Here is an 18664-nt window from a genome sequence, read left to right on the forward strand (position 1 = left end):
ATTTACATCTGTAATACATAAAAGTATTCACCTCATCTAGCTATTGGAAGAACTAGATAAACACGTTTAGCACGAGGCCGAGCACTTGGTAAGAATTCAATGTGTTACTTCTCCCCTCCTGCCTCTCCCCTCCCCCGTTCTCCTCCTTTGCTTCATTACTCCTCCTCTTGCTATCTTAATACCATAAGGGGAAGGCCAGCTGTGGACTATAAACCTGGTTACCTCTCCCACAGCTGGGCTCCGTCTCTAGGCTATGTCTTAGGAAGACTTTTCCTTCTTGCAAAGAATACTGTAACTGTCACCGAAATGTGGCCTTGTTATCTTGGAGTGGAGAGAATTTGTCTTTGGGTTAACCCCTCTTTTGTTTGAGAAAACTACCTCACTAGCTCTTTGAGACAAACAAATGAAAAGTAAATGTCTACCCATTGTTTGGCTAGAAACCGTGAGGTCACCAATAATTGGAAGACCCATGTTTAGCACTCAGAGTTGATGTTTGGTGTGTAAGTTCTTGTATTATTGAAGTGAGCTTCTTCCTGTAGACTTTGTTGCAATGTGTGTGTGTGTGTGTGTGTGTGTGTGTGTGTGTGTAAAGGAAAAAAATATTTCTAAGCCTTGCAGGAGTGAGTTTGGAGAGCCAGGCTGAATTCTTGCTTGCCCTAGCTAGCACTGGGCTTGGGAGCCAGGTGATGTGAGTTGTTTTGCTTTATTTTATCAGCATCAATGGCAGGAAAAGGAGACTGATGTTGGGGTGAAGTTGAAGGGCGGCCTTTCATAGAACCTTGTCACCCTCTGGGAAGGGCAGTGCCGTTCCTCTGCCCAGGTGACAAGACAGTTGGAACAGAGTCATTTCTCCCACCTCTTTGCAAAACCAGCTCCCCTCTGCCTCCCCCAGCAGCTACTGGAGCAAGAAGACCCACCTCTGTTGTCACTGTTGCTCTCAGAAGTCCAACCACTGGCAGAGAAAACTAAGAACGCGGTAGCTGTTATGTAGTGGCCTGAAGCACAGATGGGTTGGTGGGCATCTTTAGGAACTATAGAAATAGTGGGGAAGAAAGGGAAACATTTCTGGGAAGAATGAGGTCAGGGACGTGACTTACTGAGCTCTTGTAACTTGGATGTTAAAATTATTGTGACCTCATATTACCATCCCCAGTTCCAGTTTTATAAAATCTGCGGCATGCTATTTGAATAAATAACTATTTGGTTTTAAAATGGATTACTATTTTTAATTTATTTTTTTTTAATTTAAAGCCAGAAAGAATTTGGGGTGGGAGATAGCATAGCATGGTGGGGTTTTTGTTTGTTTGTTTGTTTTTGATAGGTAATAAGTGGATTTATTTAGAGAGAAACACACTCCACAGACAGAATGTGGGCCATCTCAGAAGGTGAGAAAGGCCCATGGTGGTTTTTTTTAAGAGAATGGATTCTGGAAATCAGCATATTTCTATCTTGGCTTTTCTTTTTACTAGTGTAATCACAAGCAATTTATTCACCCTCTTTAAGCCTCTGGTTTTTATCTGTAAAATATAGATGTGTGGCAGGTTGTATCTTCCAAAAACAGCTGCACCAGTATATATTTCATCTCACATGCTGTTCTCATGAAGTGACTTTGACCTTCTTTCATTAAGAGATGGGACCAGTAATCCCTTCCCTTGAATCTGGGCTGAACTTTGAAACTGCCTCAACCAAAAGAATGTGGCAAAAGTGATGTGACTTCCAGCTAAGTTATAACAGGCAATAGGCTTCCATGCCTGGCTCTCTGTCTCTCTCCCAGCCTCTAGACCCCAATCGCCATGTTGTGAGGAAGCCCAGGCCACATGGAGAGGTCATGTGTGGGTGTCCCTGTTGACATCCCCACCAGACCCTCAGCTGACAGCCAGCATTAACTTCTCGACATGGGAGTGGTCGATTCTTCAGATGATTCCATAGCCCAGTCTTCAAATCCTCCAGCTGAGATCCCAGACCTCATGGAGCAGAGATAAATCAAATTTATCATGTTCTTTCTGAATTCTTGACCCACAGAAACCATAAGAGATGATAAAAGATTACTGTTGTTGTAAGCCCCTAAATTTTGTGGTGATTTGTTATACAACAATAGGTAACTAAAATGAGAGATAATGGTATGTAATCCATGGTGGTGTTATGAGAATTTAAAGAAATAGCACAAAGCTTAGCACAGCAGTGAGGGCTCAAAAACGTCAGATGCTTTTATTATAACAAAAAAAGGCAGTTCCTAAGCAAAAATTTGAGGGAAATGAGGGCTCTTAAGAGACCTTTTCTGGGTGTCTTAACAGATAACCAGGGGAAAGAGAAGTTGAAATTGTTGAGGAACCCACGCTAGAAGCAGAGATCTGTGGAGCTGGTGCGTGAATAAAATCACGTGAAGATTTGGTTTTCCCTCTCTGGAAGAAGTCCTCTTAAAATTCCTGGAGCCAGAACCTCAGGATGGGAGAGAGAATATATGTGTCGGGGCCACTGTCATATCTGCACCCTCACAGTGGTTGGCCCACCACCCTGTGGTGAGCACCAGTATTTAAGAGAAGCTAGCTTCTGTATGTAATTACAATGACCTCTCCAGTCAGTTACTCTCCAGGTAACCTGTACCTGTACATGCAGGTCTCATATTAGTTTCTTGGCATATTTCAGAAAGGTATCAGACTGTCATAAAGCCCTTCTGTAAGGACTGCTTCAGTGGGAACTTGGAGATATGTCAAGCTTGTCCTGTATCACTAAGGTAACAAGAACTCCATCATCCTCAAAATTGGCTCTAGTTTCAAGAGCCATCCATCATTTTGATGAAGATAGATGTGGACCACTGAATATTCTCCTAGTGTTTCCAATGACCAAGGATATCAACAGGAAAAGGAAAGACAATGGCCAGTTTATACTTCTAATCTTTTTCCCCCATACACACAAAAAAAGGTTATAAAGTATTATAAAGTCAGTAACAGAATAAGGACACTGAAAATTAACCGGAAAATATATCTTTTTCCCCCGCTGTTCCTGAAGGTGTGTTGTGTAAAATTTGGGATTATTTCAGATTTATAAACAATTATTTTAAGCAATGATTTGAAAAGAGAGGCAAGACTTTAATGGTGGTGTCTGTGGCATAGTAGCTGAGGAAATGGTTTTTAGGTTAAATGTCATTTTAACATCCTTTAAATCATCCTTTAACCCTACTGATGTGGCACGTGCTAGTAAATTTAGATACCATCTACTGAGTGCTTTTCCTTGTTCTAAGCACTATACTAATTTCTTTGTATGCATTACTTCATTATAATCCCCATCACGATCAATCTTATGAGATAGGCATCACAAACCCCAATTTTTTCTTGTGGAAATTGAGAGTTACAGAAGTCAAACAGCTTCTAAGAGGAGCTGAGATGGGATCCAAAGACCATGCCTTGCCCATTACTAACTTTAGCTGAGGTTGCTTCTCCACTCTGCATGTGCAAAGGCTGCTTCAAGACTCAGCTCAAGTGTCACCTCTTCTTGCATGGTTTTCTGTTCACACACACACACACACACACTCACAGGACATACTCTCCCACTCACTTCTCTCTAAACTTCTATAGCATCGCTGGCCAAATGAAATAATGTGAGCCACGTGTGTAATTTTAAATTTTCTAGTAACCACGTAAAAACGTGAAAAGAAACAGGTGAAATTAATTATATACTTTAACCCAACATATCCAAAATACTATCGTGTCCCATGTAGTCAATATAAATATTATTAATGAGATGCTTTGCATTTTTTGCACTGAATCTTCGAAATCTGGTGTGTATTTTATACCTACAGTACATCTCAGTTCGAACTAGCCACATTTCAAATGCCCAATAATCAATAGGTAGTGGCTGTTCTGTTGGACTGTGCAGTTCTATAGCATTTAGCCCATGTCATTTCCTTTTCATTCAGTGTAAAGTAAGTCTCTTGAGGTCAAGAAATGAGACAAACTCATCTTTGTATTTCCCAACATCCCCAAATATCACATAATAAATGTTTGAGTCAACATGTGAGTCAAGAACACAAGTACTGGCACCTTACTGGATTCCTAGAAGGGAAGTATCTGCCCCACATCAAGGCATGGGTAGTTCTCACAAAGTCATCTTCCCACCACGTAGTCTTAGGAGCTGCAAGATGCCCAGAGAGCTGCAAAACAGCCTTGAGGTTGAAGTTGTGAAACTGACAAGGAAGAAAAAGAGAGAATGCTATGGGGGTTATGAAAACCAAAGACAGACAAAGCCCCAGATCACTTTCTGGTGATCGTTCAAAAAAAGAAAACGAGACAAACACATGGTGATGAGAGGTTACCAAGTGACTCAACCGTCTGAAAATAATAGAGCAGTAATTGATACTTAGTGTGAAAGGATTCTTTAAATCTCTCCGGTGTGGCTTACACACTTGAAACACATCTTGAGCATATAAAAGTGGTATATTTGGAAAAAATAACCTTTTTTTGGCCACTCAGGTTATATCTGACTCAAAATCCAACAGGTAGTATCCATTAAAAAAATCAGTTGTCAATTAGTGTCTTAAGTATTGACCAGTTTTTTCTTTTTCCAGTGAGTAGCTCTTACTATATGGGAATATAGCTTCACAGTGTATTTACTGTATTGTTTGTGAATTTGTACTCAATTATTTTCCTAGTTGGCTGTGACAGTTAGTGACACATCCTAAAATACTTTTCATTTGTGTAGGACTTTAGAGTTCACTTTTGTATATATTACCTCCCCTTGATGAAACTCTTTGGGACATTTTGTGTCACTCCCCAGGAACCTTCTGTCGAGGATTTCTGGAGTCATACAATCAAAGTCTCAGGCTGTTGATTTTGGAAATCATGTCAATTCATAGTTTACAAGTGATTAAAATGCAGTCTTCTTTAAAATCAGAGCTTGCCTTTTAAGTACATACGGGTCTTTCAGGACATACAGGTGGATTGAATGCAGAAAATCCTCAGACGCTCCCTCTGCCTGTGAAGTAATAAGGTTTGGAAAAGGCATTTTACTGATGTCCTTTGGTTTCCGGCAAAAACATGTAGGACTAAGACCATCACCAGCTGAGAGGCCACTCATAAAATATGATGAGGCCCGGGCTTCCCTGGTGGCGCAGTGGTTGAGCGTCCACCTGCCGATGAGGGGACATGGGTTCGTGCCCCGGTCCGGGAAGATCCCACACGCCGTGGAGCGGCTGGGCCCGTGAGCCATGGCCGCTGAGCCTGCGCGTCCGGAGCCTGTGCTCCGCAACGGGAGAGGCCATAACAGTGAGAGGCCCGCGTACCGCAAAAAAAAAAAAAAAAAATGAGGCCCAGAAGTTTGGGGATTTTTAATGTCAAGAAACATTCTCCCTGGAATATCAGCCTCACAGTTATTATCATTTCAAGAGGAGGCCCGAAACAGGTAAGGAAACCTCTGGACACTGTTGGCTGAAGCAGGGCTTCATCTGAAATCTGCACTCAGAGCTGACTGCACTCAGAGCTTCATCTGACTGCACTCAGAGCTGACATTGTCCTGAGGTGTCTCTCTGTGGTCTCACCATGAGGTGATTGCCAAGTAGCTCAGTCTGCTCAAAGTTTCACTAATGGAGTTTGATGGTTGGTAACAGAAAAGTAAGATATAATGCAACTTCTTTTCTTCGTTTTCAAATCTCGTGCTAATTTATATTCAAATTCTTTTAAGCATCCAGGGTGGAAGGGAAAGTTTATTCCCTCACAGGGTGGTTAAGAGTAGGGCGTGGGTAGGGTTTCCATATGCCCTTTACACCCAATTAATTTTCTACAGAATTGAGCTCTCAGGAGGCTGCTAGTTTTAAAGCCTATCCCACCCCCTTTTATCAGCCGTTGAAATGGGCCATTAGATCTTCAATCGTTATCAACCCAAGATGTTATGGTTGTAGCTTAGCAAGAATAAAGCCATTTTCTAAAGGTGTGTGTGTATATAACAGGAAGAAAACTATGTTATCTAAAAAAATTGGATAGCGTTCTACATTCTACACTAATGGATCTTTCCTAACAGTGGAAGGGGGTGGGGGAGAGTAGGCTAGAAGATTGTGGGAAAATAAGAGAGGGCTTTAGGGCCATGGTTTGCCACCCTTTTTGATCAAACATCTCATTTTTATAATAAGGAATTAAGACTGCCACCTTGACTCTCCTGAAATGAAATTCAAATAATCTTTTCTAAAAATCCAATGTACTTCCCTAACTGTAGTATAAAGGAGCAATAAAAAGGAAGCAATTTATGAAATACATAAAAATATGTATTCAATACGCAAATGTTTGGCTAAGAGGACACTAGAAAGTCCATAATGGAATCAGATGCCTGCACTGATCCTAGAATCCAACAAACACATTGGTGACAACTGCACTCTGAACCGTTGTGTGTTGCATTGAGCAATGTTGCCATCCTGATGTGATGTCCTGAAATAGTGAACACCTCTTGGGGAAGTTCCAAACCAAATGCAATCATCCCTCAAAAAGTCAAAAATATGTTGTTTTTATATATAACTCAGAGTCAGGTTCTAGGTTCAGATAACAGGATTTATCTTTACCTACATGAGTGTCCAGGGGAACTTTGAAAGTAGCAGGAGATGCCAGACAATTCTTCATTATGTGAGACTATCTCACAGGTTGAGATAGGTTCAAGGTTAAGACCTTGAACACCATTTTAAGGTCTTAACGCCATTTCCTGTTTTATGCTATGCTGAAGTCTCCTATTCTTAGGCCCAGACCTCTCGCAAAGCTGGTGAATCAGGCTTGGAGAGCATCAGCCGTGAACAATGCCCCAAATCATGCCATGAAGCTAGTTTGGTGAAGACCCTGCCACTGCCACCACAGGGCACAGACAAGTCAGTGTGTGCAGCTGCCACCACTGACCTGGGAAGAGAACACAGCTGTCTCCCAGGTATCACCCTGTACTGCTTGAGGACCACATGGTGACTGCTTCTTCACGCCGCTGGCTTTCGCCTTTGAAGTGTGGTGAGTGAATCTGATTGGCTCAGCCTCTGTCACATGTCCTTGTCTTAACTGAAAGAGAGGTTCGGAAAGTATACAAACATCTTGACCTTCTAGAGTGGGAGGCAGGCTCTGCTTTCTCCAAAACAAGAAAAGGGTTCAGAGGCTGGACAGCCTACCAGAATGACCAATGCCCACTCTAGCTGGCCAAATGAGTTCTGCAGAAGTCCCATGGGGTTTTAGAGTAGAGAGTGGTCTCTGAGGAGTTATGGGCAAGGAAGGATTTATACAGGAGGTGAGGTTTGATCAAGACTTGAAGGATGAGGAAATTAATATGGTTGTGTATAGGGATGGGAGAAGGAATTCTCCAGAGATGGAATGACATGAACAAGTATGCAGAACTGGGAAAACAAGTGCAGGCAAAGGAGTCCAATTTCACTGGAGCTGAGTTCCACGGGGAGTCATTAGTGAAAGGAGAGAAGAAGGGACAGGAATGGCATGCAGAAGTTTGGTGAGTTTGTTTAACAGCGTTTTGACGTAATCAAAGTTGTGTTTGATGAGAGTATTTGCATATTTTCTGTATTGACTTTTATTGATTTATCAAAAAATAATGTCCTTGTCAATTTGAATCTCATTCTTAGTCTTTAGGGGAACAGACCTGTTTTTATGAATTGCTAGGAGCCTGAAGGTTTTTTGGTTATTTGTTTGTTGTTTGTTATTTTTGTCACTGTTGTTGCTGTTTTTTTCTGATAAAGAGGCTAACTCCTTTATACTTTTAATTTGTATTACATTGTCTCCACTGAGGAATTTCACAAGTATCTTTTAGCTGATTCTAAGAGTGACCCCCACCTGCAACTTTTAATCAAACTAGGTGTCATAATCCATTTTTTCCAACACTCGTTGCACACCTAACATGTACTAGGATCACTATTTAATGCTTTCATCTACATGTTTAATGTTACTTTCAAATTACTCTTTTATTTATGAAGAAATAGGATCTGAGAGAATAAATAATTTGCCCAATGACACACAATTTAGAAGTGGTGGGATAAGGGTTTTGACTCATGTCTGTCTAATTCCCACATGATCTAGTGGCTTCTCTCATCAGAGTGCAATCTGAAATTATTGGCTGTGCTATCTAGATGTTCTGTGATATTTTGGTTCTAGCCATTCTGAAGCCAAGAGTCTCTGAGACTCAGTTTTAAAGAACTCAAAGGAAGCAGATCTTTTATTATTATTATTACTTTTTTATTGACGTATAGTTGATTTACAATGTCGTGTTAATTTTCTGGTATACAGTGAAGTGATTCAGATATATATATATATGTGTGTATATATATATATATATATATTCTTTCTTTTCCCTTATAGGTTAGTACAAAATATTGAGTATAGTTCCCTGTGCTATATAGTAGGTCCTTTTTCTTTATCTATTTTATATATAGTAGTATGTACCTGTTAATCCCAAACTCCTAATTTATTCCTCTCCCCCTTCCCATTTGGTAACCATAAATTTGTTTTCTATGTCTATAAGTCTGTTTCTGTTTGGTAAATAAGTTCATTTGTATCATTTTTTTAGAGTCCACATATAAGTGGTATCATATGATGTTTGTCTGACTTACTTCACTTAGTATGATAATTTCTAGGTCCATCCATGTTGCTGCAAATGGCAATATTTCATTCTTTTTTATGGCTGAGTAATATTCCATTGTACATATGTACCACATCTTCTTTATCCATTCATCTGTCCATGGACACTTAGGTTGCTTCCATGTCTTGGCTGTTGTATAGTGCTGCAATGAACATTGGGGTGCATGTATATTTTCAAATTAGAGTTTTCATTTTTTCTGGATATATGCCTAGGAATGGGATTGCTGGATCATATGGTAACTCTATTTTCAGCTTTGTTTTGTTTTGTTTTGTTTGTTTGTTTGTTTTGTTTTTTGTGGTACGCGGGCCTCTCACTGTTGTGGCCTCTCCCGTTGCGGAGCACAGACTCCGGACGCGCAGGCTCAGCGGCCATGGCTCATGGGCCAAGCCGCTCCGCGGCATGTGGGATCTTCCCGGACCGGGGCACGAACCCGTGTCCCCTGCATCGGCAGGCAGACTCTCAACCACTGCGCCACCAGGGAAGCCCTATTTTCAGCTTTTTTAAGGAGACTCCATTCTGTTCTCCAATCTTGTTGGACATCTCACTCAGGATCACCTGGCTTAAATCAACAAATCTTTCATCTTGCCAAGGATGCCCTTTGCAGTAGTGGAAGTTAACTATGCTACTATAGTCTTTATGCCATTTTTGTTTGGCTGTTGGACAACTCTGCCTTGAGGTGATATAATCTGCCTTCCTTGGTACCTCCTTGACAGTACCTGGTACATCCTTGTGTGATAAAGTTACCCCTGAGAGGATGTGCTACACTCTTGTCTCATTCTCTGAACCAGAGGCTCCAAGTCCTAGAGAGTGGTAATACAAACCAACATCCAAGATCTAGGGATCATCATGGAGAAGAATGGACAACAGAGTCCAATGGTGATGTAACAACCCATTTGTGTCCCCAGTACATCCTCCACCCCCACCAAAGCTTGAGCAGAAATTTCAAGGTATGGCCATCCAGTATGCTATAACATTTGGTTTCCAATTTCTATTTTCTTTCTTTGTTCACGCTTTGAGAGAGAGACCAACAGGCATTAAAATGTCAGAAAAAAAGCAGGCAATGGGAGGAAAATGGAAAAAATAAGTAATCTTCGGTTTCAAGCTTGGCTGGACCTCTCCCCTGCTCTGCTGCCCTTAAGGAACAGACCTTGTAGCAGGTGTCAGAGGCATTCACCACCCACCTCAAGTCCTCACTCTCTAGATCCCTCAATCTGAAGGTCATTTTGTCTCATATTTCACTGAGAAATAGAGGCCAACGGTTTGAAAATCTTTCCTTTCCCTCACCCTGCAAACCTCCCTCTATTTAGAAAAGTGTACCTCCTACTTTTCAAAGTTAAGCTCTCCTCCCATGCTCCTAACACCAGTCCCACCTACCTTCTTCTGTAACTCGCTCCATCAACTACCTTTATTTTTGTCTCCTATGTCTCTCAGGTTACAAATATGTTCAAGGGCACCATATCTTAAAGGCAAACCAACACATGAAAAGGCTTTTCTACCCCTAACCCACCCACTGCCAGTTCACTTCTTTTCCCTTTGCACAGATTTGTTGAAAGGGTAAGGCTTCATGTACTGTCTGTACTTTCTCACCTCCCATTCACTCCCTGATGCAATATGGTGTCTTTGCTGAAACTGCTTCCCCCAGACCAATGTATTGGACATCTGGGTTTTTGTTGTTGTTGTTGTTTGCTTGTTTGTTTGTTCTGACTGGCATTCCTGACCAGAGTTCCCCTGGTGGTCACAGTCAGAGGGGACATTCACAGAAGCCAATGTAGACCTCTTGAGTTTCCTTCTTTGGAATCTGACACCTGAGCAGAGACACACTGAAGAAGATGTGAGTGCTGAGCATCAGCTGGCATCACAGTGAAAAAAGTCCACCTGTTTTTTTGATGCTCAGCACCCCAGGGCTCCTATATTTCCTGCCCTTCCTGAGACCTGGTTTCTCAGCTCTTCATGAGACTGTGAGCTATACTGTATGCTGATAGCTCCCCTTTTCCTTTTTAAGTTACTGAAGGGGAAATGGGGAGTAAAGGCTAATAAGCATAGAGTTTCTTTCTTCCCTGAGATATCTTTCTCACCCATGTCCTAAGATGATGGGAATACAAGGGGTAAATCCCTGACATCAAAACTCCCTAAAAGTCCGATATTATAGAGCAAGTCATTAGCATGAATCCACCAGACACCACTTCCCCTGAGTTGTCTTACACTATGCTAAAAGGGGCATTCAGAGGTGGAGTGATGATAGTTGAAAAAAAACAGAAGAAGTGCAACAGGGATGCTTATTAATTAGTTAGAAGAATAAAGAATCAAATTGGCTTATCCTCAGTTCTAGGAGGCCTGGAGAGGAGCACACATAAAATCAGGTGGACACAGATTCATGTTCTGGAAGATCCAGCTTTAAATCCCAGCTCCATTGCTTAATCTGGTTTTAGACTCCTTAACTTCTCGAAGCCTCAGTTTCTTTACCTGGAAAATGCAGGTAATAAACGTATCTACTGTGTAACGTTCTTATGAAGATGAAATGAGCTGTAAGAAATTTTAAATGGTTAGCAGAGCGTCTGTTAACCAGTGAGTGATCAATAAATGTAACTTGCTATGACTATGATTTTTTTTCTAAATTCATGTATAATCTCGCTGGCTTGCCATGAGTTAGGCCACAGTGGATGGTCATAAAGAAATATATTTTAACTGCTTTTTAAAATTATTTTAAAATCATCCTTAAGTTGCCCATAAGGAAAAAAGAATTAGCTTGGATCCTTCAAGAAGAAAAGATAGATCTGAGCATTCAGTGGTGATAGGTGAGCTTCCTAAGGAACGTAGCAACTTGGTTACTAGGGAATTTTTTTTTAACTGAGGAAGAAATGATTATGTGTTAACATATTTTAGATGTGTGTCATGTTTAGGGATCCTTACTGTTCAAGGAAGTCAAGTAAGGAGGGAGGCAGTTTCTCGTTGCACAAAATGAGACAAAAAGAAAGTACAATGGACCCTTGAATAATGAAAGGGTTAGGTATATCAATTCTCCCTGCAGTGGAAAATCCCTGGATAATTTAGTCAGCCTTCCTTATACGCGGTTCCTCCGTATCTGCGATTCCATATCCTTGGATTTAACCGACCTCAGATGGTGTAGTACTGCAGTATTTACTGTTGGAAAAAATCCGAGGGTTTTTTTCTCTCGGGGAAAGTGGCCCCACGCAGTTCAAATCCATGTTGTTCACTGGTCCACTGTATTGAACTGAGAGAGAAACTGAAGGTTACAATGGCAATTGACACTTCATCTAAAACTGCAAAGTAGACAGGTGAGTGCTGTGTGGCTCAGTGCTAAACCCAGAATATAACTTCAACAGTTTCCTAAAAGCAATAAGGAGTATGATAATTGAGTAGAGATTTATAACACTGGGACTTTAGTTCAATGATTTACAGGACCTGTACCTAATGTTGTTCTCTGTTCATGTCCTTACAGCACAGCATTAAACAGGTTGCTTGAAAATTAAATAAGAGGACTAGGCCTTAGTACCTGTGTGACCTTGGTTATATAAAGCGTGGCCATCTGTAAAGTTTAGCAACTAAAAACACCTGCCAAACTGACTTCGAAGAACTATTGGAAACATCAAAAGGAATAATTAATGTGAACACACTTTGCAAATGAAAAGGCAGGATACAAATGACTATCCTTGTGATTATGCGAAATCAAGTGGTTAGTAAATGGTTAAGCACTTTACATTTTATTTTAAAGGTACATTTTTATAGTGAAAACAGAATTGACTTCACCATAAATTCATTTTTTAAAATTAATTAATTAATTTTTTGCTGCCTCGGGTCTTCATTGCTGCGCACAGGCTTTTCTCTAGTTGTAGTGAGCAGAGGTGCGCGGTCTTCTCATTGTGGTGGCTTCTCTTGTTGCGGAACACAGGCTCTAGGTGCGCGGGCTTCAATAGTTGTGGCACGCAGGCTAAGTAGTTGTGGCTCACAGGCTCTAGAGCACAGGCTCAGTAGTTGTGGTGCACGGGCTTAGTTGCTCCGTGGCATGTGGGAATCTTCCCGGACCAGGGCTCGAACCCGTGTTCCCTGCATTGGCAGGTGGGTTCTTAACCACTGCACCACCAGGGAAGTCCCTGTAAATTCTTTTTAAATTAACAAAATATTTAAACTATGGGCTCCAGTGTTAGACACCACCTGGTGGCAGTTAAGAGTAATGCAAGTACATTGCTGAGCTGCAGCACAAATGTCACAGAAAAATGTTAGGTGGAATGGGTACCGAGAAGTTCAAAGAAAGGCTTAGACTAAAATGAGCTGAAATGAGACTTGGCATGCTCAGGATTGAAGCTAGAAAATGGCTCTAGGGTTCGTGTGCTACAACCTGCAGCAGTGAAGCCACTGCTTGCCTCAGCTGTAACTAAATTAGGGGAAGAAAGTCAAGCCTCTTCTTTATCCTCGTCTTCCCACTGACCAGCACAATAGTGCTCAAAAAGTTTATTAAATGAAAAAAAGAAAAAGGAAATAATAAGGGAAGGGAAAGAGAAAGGGAGATAGAGAGGGAGGGAAAATCTTAAAGGAAACTCTGTAAACGAGCCCATTCTGTGTGTTTTTATTTTGTTAGCTTTTTTTTCCCTTCTTGTTGCCATCTGGTTTCTTTTGAAAAATTCCAACTCTGTGTCAACTGAACTAAGTTAAAAGATGCTAAGTTGAGATGGATGAAAAGCAATAGTATATCTTTTTGGAAATTTTATTTTATTGAAGTATAGTTGATTTACAATGTTGTGTTAATTTCTACTGTACAACAAAGTGATTCATTTATACATATATATATATATACATTCTTTTCCATTATAGTTTATCACAGGATATTGAATATAGTTTCCTGTGTTATACAGTAGGATCTTGTTGTTTATCCATCCTATATATAATAGTTTGCATCTGCTAATGCCAAACTCACAATCCATCCCTCCCATACCTCCTCTCCCACTTGGCAACCACAAGTCTAGGAACAGTATATATATATATTTTTTGGCTGCGTTGGGTCTTCATTGCTGCATGCAGGCTTTCTCTAGTTGCAGTGAGCGGGGGCTACTCTTCATTGTGGTGCACGGGCTTCTCACTGAGGTGGCTTCTCTTGTTGTGGAGCACAGGCTCTAGGTGCTCAGGCTTCAGCAGTTGCAGCACGCGGGCCCAGTAGTTGCGGAGTGTGGGCTCTAGGGCATGCGGGCTTCAGTAGTTGTGGCGCACGGGCTTACTTGCTCCGCGGCATGTGGGATCTTCTCAGACCAGGACTCAAACCCGTGTCTCCTGAATTGGCAGGCAGATTCTTAACCACGGTGCCACCGGGGAAGTCCCAGTATATCTTTATAGGCTCTTTGTGATGGAACAAATCTGCCCTGACCTGGAATGCTAGGAAGAGTCCATGAAGTAGGGCAAATACGACCAAACATTGAGATAGTTTGTGGGAGCCAGCTAAGGTCACAGCTCAGCAGTTCCTTCTTGCCTAGATGATCTTCACAACACCAGCCCCCAAATGCAAGAGTAATTCCCCAGTCTCGGTTGGTTGCTACCTGCCTTTTGGTGCTGGTATTCCCTAGCAGAAACAGGGAAATGTCTCCCTTTAAAGCCATAGTCTTTATGCTCTGGCCTTCCTCCATTTTCTCTTCTCTAGGTCTCTGCCCTGCTCCCAGTAACAGAGCGTACTCAGAACGTAACTTGTCCATGATTACTTTTCCCTGCAATGTGAGAAAATTTGCAAACAAACTACTGACTACATCATACCAGCCTCACAGACAATCAAGAACTTGGGCTTCAATTACAGACTGAGCTGATAGAAATCTTCCAACCAGCTAGTTAACCCCAATCTTCCACGTAAAATTCATTTAATTTACATAATACTGTGAAGTAGGTACTATTATGACCCTCACTTTGTAGCCTATGAAAATAGGGACTCTTCCTTGATGAAGACTCTGAAGATATGTATTACTCCAAGGGTGATGTAATACAGAAACTAGAAAAAAAATCATGAAACATTTATTAAAGTCCTAATAGGATGGTCAAAGTCATTGCTATTATGACGAGGGAGCAGAAATTCATAAAGGAAAGAAAAAGATGCAAAATAGGATGGCTGACTTTTTTTTTTGGATAATGAATGCTAGGTTTTGAAAATGATATATATTGTCAAATTGTATCTCAAAGCACAGTAATAATCTATAGTCCTACACAAAAGTCCTGACAATGGTTATTTTATTTTGTTAGACATTGTGCATTTAAGAGTCTTTGCTACTTTAATACATAAGAAAATAATATTTAAGTAATTTTATATGTCTTTGAATATCTTCTTTTTTTTTAGATTTTTATTGGAGTATAGTTGATTTACAATATTGTGTTAGTTTCAAGTGTGAAGCAAAGTGAATCAGTTTTATATATATATATGTGTGTGTGTGTGTGTGTGTGTGTGTATATATCTCCATTCTTTTTCACATTCGTTTCCCATATAGGTTGTTACAGAATACTGAGTAGAGTTCCCTGTGCTATATATAGGTCCTTATTAGTTATCTATTTTATATATAGTAGTGTATATATGTTAATCCCAATCTCCTAATATATCACTTCCCCCCATGTTTCCCCTTTGGTAACGATGAGTTTGATTTCAAGATCTGTGAGTCTGTTTCTGTTTTGTAAATGAGTTCATTTGTATCATATTTTTTAGATTCCACGTATAAGTGATATATGATATTTGACTTTCTCTGACTTCACTTAATATGATAATCTCTAGGTCCATCCATGTTGCTGCAAATGGCATTATTTTGTTCTTTTTTATGACTGAGTAATATTCCACTGTATATATGTACCACATCTTCTTTATCCATTCTTCTGTTGATAGACATTTAGGTTGCTTCCATGTCTTAGCTATTATAAATAGTGCTGCAATGAACATTGGGGTGCATGTATCTTTTCCAATTATGATTTTCTCCAGATATTTGCCCAGGAGTGGGATTTCTGGATCATATGATAGTTTTATTTTTAGTTTTTAAGGAACCTCCATACTGTTCTCCATATTAATTGTACCAGTTTACATTCCCACCAACAGTGTAGGAGGGTTTCCTTTTCTCCATATTCTCTCCAGCATTTATTGTTTGTAGATTTTTTGATGATGGCCGTTCGGACCCGTGTGAGGTGATACCTCATTGTAGTTTTGATTTGCATTTCTCTAATTAGTGATGTTGAGCATCTTTTTGGCCGTCTGTATGTCTTCTTTGGAGAAATGTCTGTTTAGATCTTCCTCCCATTTGTTGATTGGGTTGTTTGTTTTTTTTGATATTGAGCTACATGAGCTCTTTGTATATTTTGGAAATTAATCCCTTGTCAGTTGCTTCGTTTGCAAATATTTTCTCCCATTCTCTGGGTTGTCTTTTTGTTTTGTTTATTGTTTGCTGTACAAAAGCTTTTAAGTTTAATTAGGTCCTATTTGTTTATTTATTTTCATTACTCTAGGAGGTGGATCATAAAGGATACTGATATGATTTATGTCAGAGAGTGTTCTGCCTATGTTTTCCTCTAAGAGTTTTATAGTATCCGGCCTATGAACATTTTCTTATATGTGGCTTCTTCTGTGTATTATCTATTGTGTCTTTTTATATTTACTAAGTTTTAATATTTAAATTATTTTATGATAAACATATTAACCTTTAAAAAGAAAACAAACATAATAAAATGAATGCAGGTTGTTATTAATTACATTGTGCATTAGAAGCAATAAGTATTATAGCACTTGAAACCATGAAATAGAAGAGAATCTTGAAAAGCCCAGTAGGAGTTCATACAAAAAGATAAAGAGGACTTCCCTGGTGGCGCGGTGGTTGAGAGTCCGCCTGCCAATGCAGGGGACACGGGTTCTTGCCCCGGTCCGGGAAGATCCCATATGCCGCGGAGCGGCTGCACCCGTGAGCCATGGCCGCTGAGCCTGCGCGTCCGGAGCCTGTGCTCCGCAACGGGAGAGGCCACAACAGTGAGAAGCCCGCATACCGCAAAAAAAAAAGAGATGAGAGATGTTGATCCCAAACAGGATAGAGAATGAAAATCAATCCTAAGAAGTATAGGTATTCCTATGGCTGGATTTGGCAATGTGATAGGATGGGAGGAGAAGATGAGAAGACTTGATATAGAAGAAATAACTAAAGATGTATTTTAAGAAATCTGAGTTGAAATAAAAGGCTGGAATAATATTAAATAGGTGATTCTATTGTGCATCTAAATTTGAAACCCACTGATCTAATTACTTTGTGCAGTTTCTTCCACCTGGAGCACTCTATGAATTTAAATTCCAGCAATATATTTATATTTTATCACATCCTCTGCCTTTCTGTCCACACTCACTTTGGAGGGAGAATGGAGAAGAAGAGTTTCTACAGAATTTTTGTAATTTAGTGATTTCAAAATAACGTATGATCTCAATGGCTTCATAGAAAAAAAAGTGTGACTTGATAAGAGGTCAAGTGAATTTATGAATTTTTTTACACAAAGCTCTTTGAGGAATTTTTCCTATTAAAAGAAGCCATCATTTTAGAAAAAATTTTTTTAACCTTTTACTATACTTGCTTTAATTTTTTGTTTATGAGGGTGTTTTAAATTATGAAAATGAATAAATTAATGGACAGAAATAGCCCCAAATCCTCTCATGTTGATTAACATGAATGGGGTTGGGGGCAGAAGAAAGCAACTCAGAATGACACAGAGGGAGAAACTTTAGACTTTCAGGGGATTTTTCTGTTAAAATCTCACTAGGAACTGACTCTTCAAAGACTTTACAGCAACTTTCCCTGAAAACATAACCTTCCTTTTTAGGTTGCCTGTTTTTTAGAGGACTTTTTAGCCAAAGGTCAAGGGAGAACTTCTTCTTAATGAGGGTCCAAATTAATTAAAATAGTTTGCTTTTATGTTTTGTTTTGATCAAAGTTGCTTACTCTTTTTAACATTATATTAAATTATAATCAGATAGAATTCGCATTGTTTCCCCTTTTACAGGTGAAATTTCTCTCTCCTGAGTCCCTAGAGGCTCTTCCTCCTAGTCTCTCTCTCCCACTTTTCCTCCTGTCCCATCTCCCCACGTTAGGAGAGACTGATAAAAAAAAAGGTTCACCAATTTGAAATGTTGGTGACATAACTTGGTCCCTCTTTTCTTCTTTGATGTTACTGGCCTCCCGACACACTGATGGCATTCAGGTATGACTTTCCTTTCTCATTTGGGGGCACTGGAAGCAGAATGTTCTCTACTTTCTAATAACGAAGTAGCAAGCATGCAACAATTTCTCTTGACCTCGCAAAAGACCAAGACTGAAGAACATCTTATGCTATCATTCTCTTTCTCTTTGTTATAACTTATATAAATTATCTCTTGGGAATGGAGTGACCTAGGCCTTTCTCTTCCATTCTCTCTTAATAATAGTGTACCATTCTGAGTTTCCAGATGAAGAAAATATTATCAAATGACAAATGGCTGTGAAGGCCCTTTGGCCAGATTGTCTAACGGTCCACTCATACACAGTCCCTGTAGGCTCTGACTTTTTAGAGTTTCCATTGTACTTTTAATAACACTTTTTTTTTTCTTACTGGAGCACCTTTGATAGGCCTGATGATGTATTATATTTTCTGTTTGGATGAGTTCCTAAGAGATGTGTCCATTATGGGAATTACATGTTTCCTCCACCTGTACTTTAGGCCCATCGCATTCAGGACCACCTCTGACTTGAGCTGGAGGGATAAAGGGAAACCTTGCTGAGTTTCAAACTCCACCCTCAGCTGCTGGTGTCCTCTGCCTAGATCTTCATTGTATAGTTCACAGACTTGGGCTTGGGATTTTGTTTCTGCTTGTCCAGAACTCCCAATTCCTTCACTCGTCCTTCTTTCTAGGCCCTCCTCTGATATCTAAGTACCCCATCCTTGCCACTGCCTTACCCAGACTTGAAGTCGGAAGAGTAGTTGGATGGAGGTGTGCGTTTTCAGGGGTGGAAGAGTCATGAGGGAAGCCACCACTGTCTTTGAGCACATTTCCCCAAAGTGGCACATTTTCAACAATTTCTCCAAGTAA

At 40.2% G+C, this 18664-nt stretch overlaps 1 protein-coding gene across 2 annotated transcripts in view; it reads left to right on the forward strand.

Annotated features, from left to right (window-relative positions):
- Positions 1-18664, forward strand: part of STK39 (serine/threonine kinase 39) — a 478001-nt gene that overhangs the window by 9896 nt on the left and 449441 nt on the right. For both annotated transcript variants that reach the window (XM_030852534.3, XM_060302304.2), the window contains one exon: positions 6717-6971. In XM_030852534.3, coding sequence (XP_030708394.1) covers positions 6926-6971 — 46 coding nt within the window. In that variant the 5' untranslated portion in view covers positions 6717-6925. The remainder of the gene's footprint in view (positions 1-6716; positions 6972-18664) is intronic.

Source organism: Globicephala melas, chromosome 7 (genome assembly GCF_963455315.2).
Source record: "Globicephala melas chromosome 7, mGloMel1.2, whole genome shotgun sequence".
Lineage (NCBI taxonomy): Eukaryota > Metazoa > Chordata > Mammalia > Artiodactyla > Delphinidae > Globicephala > Globicephala melas.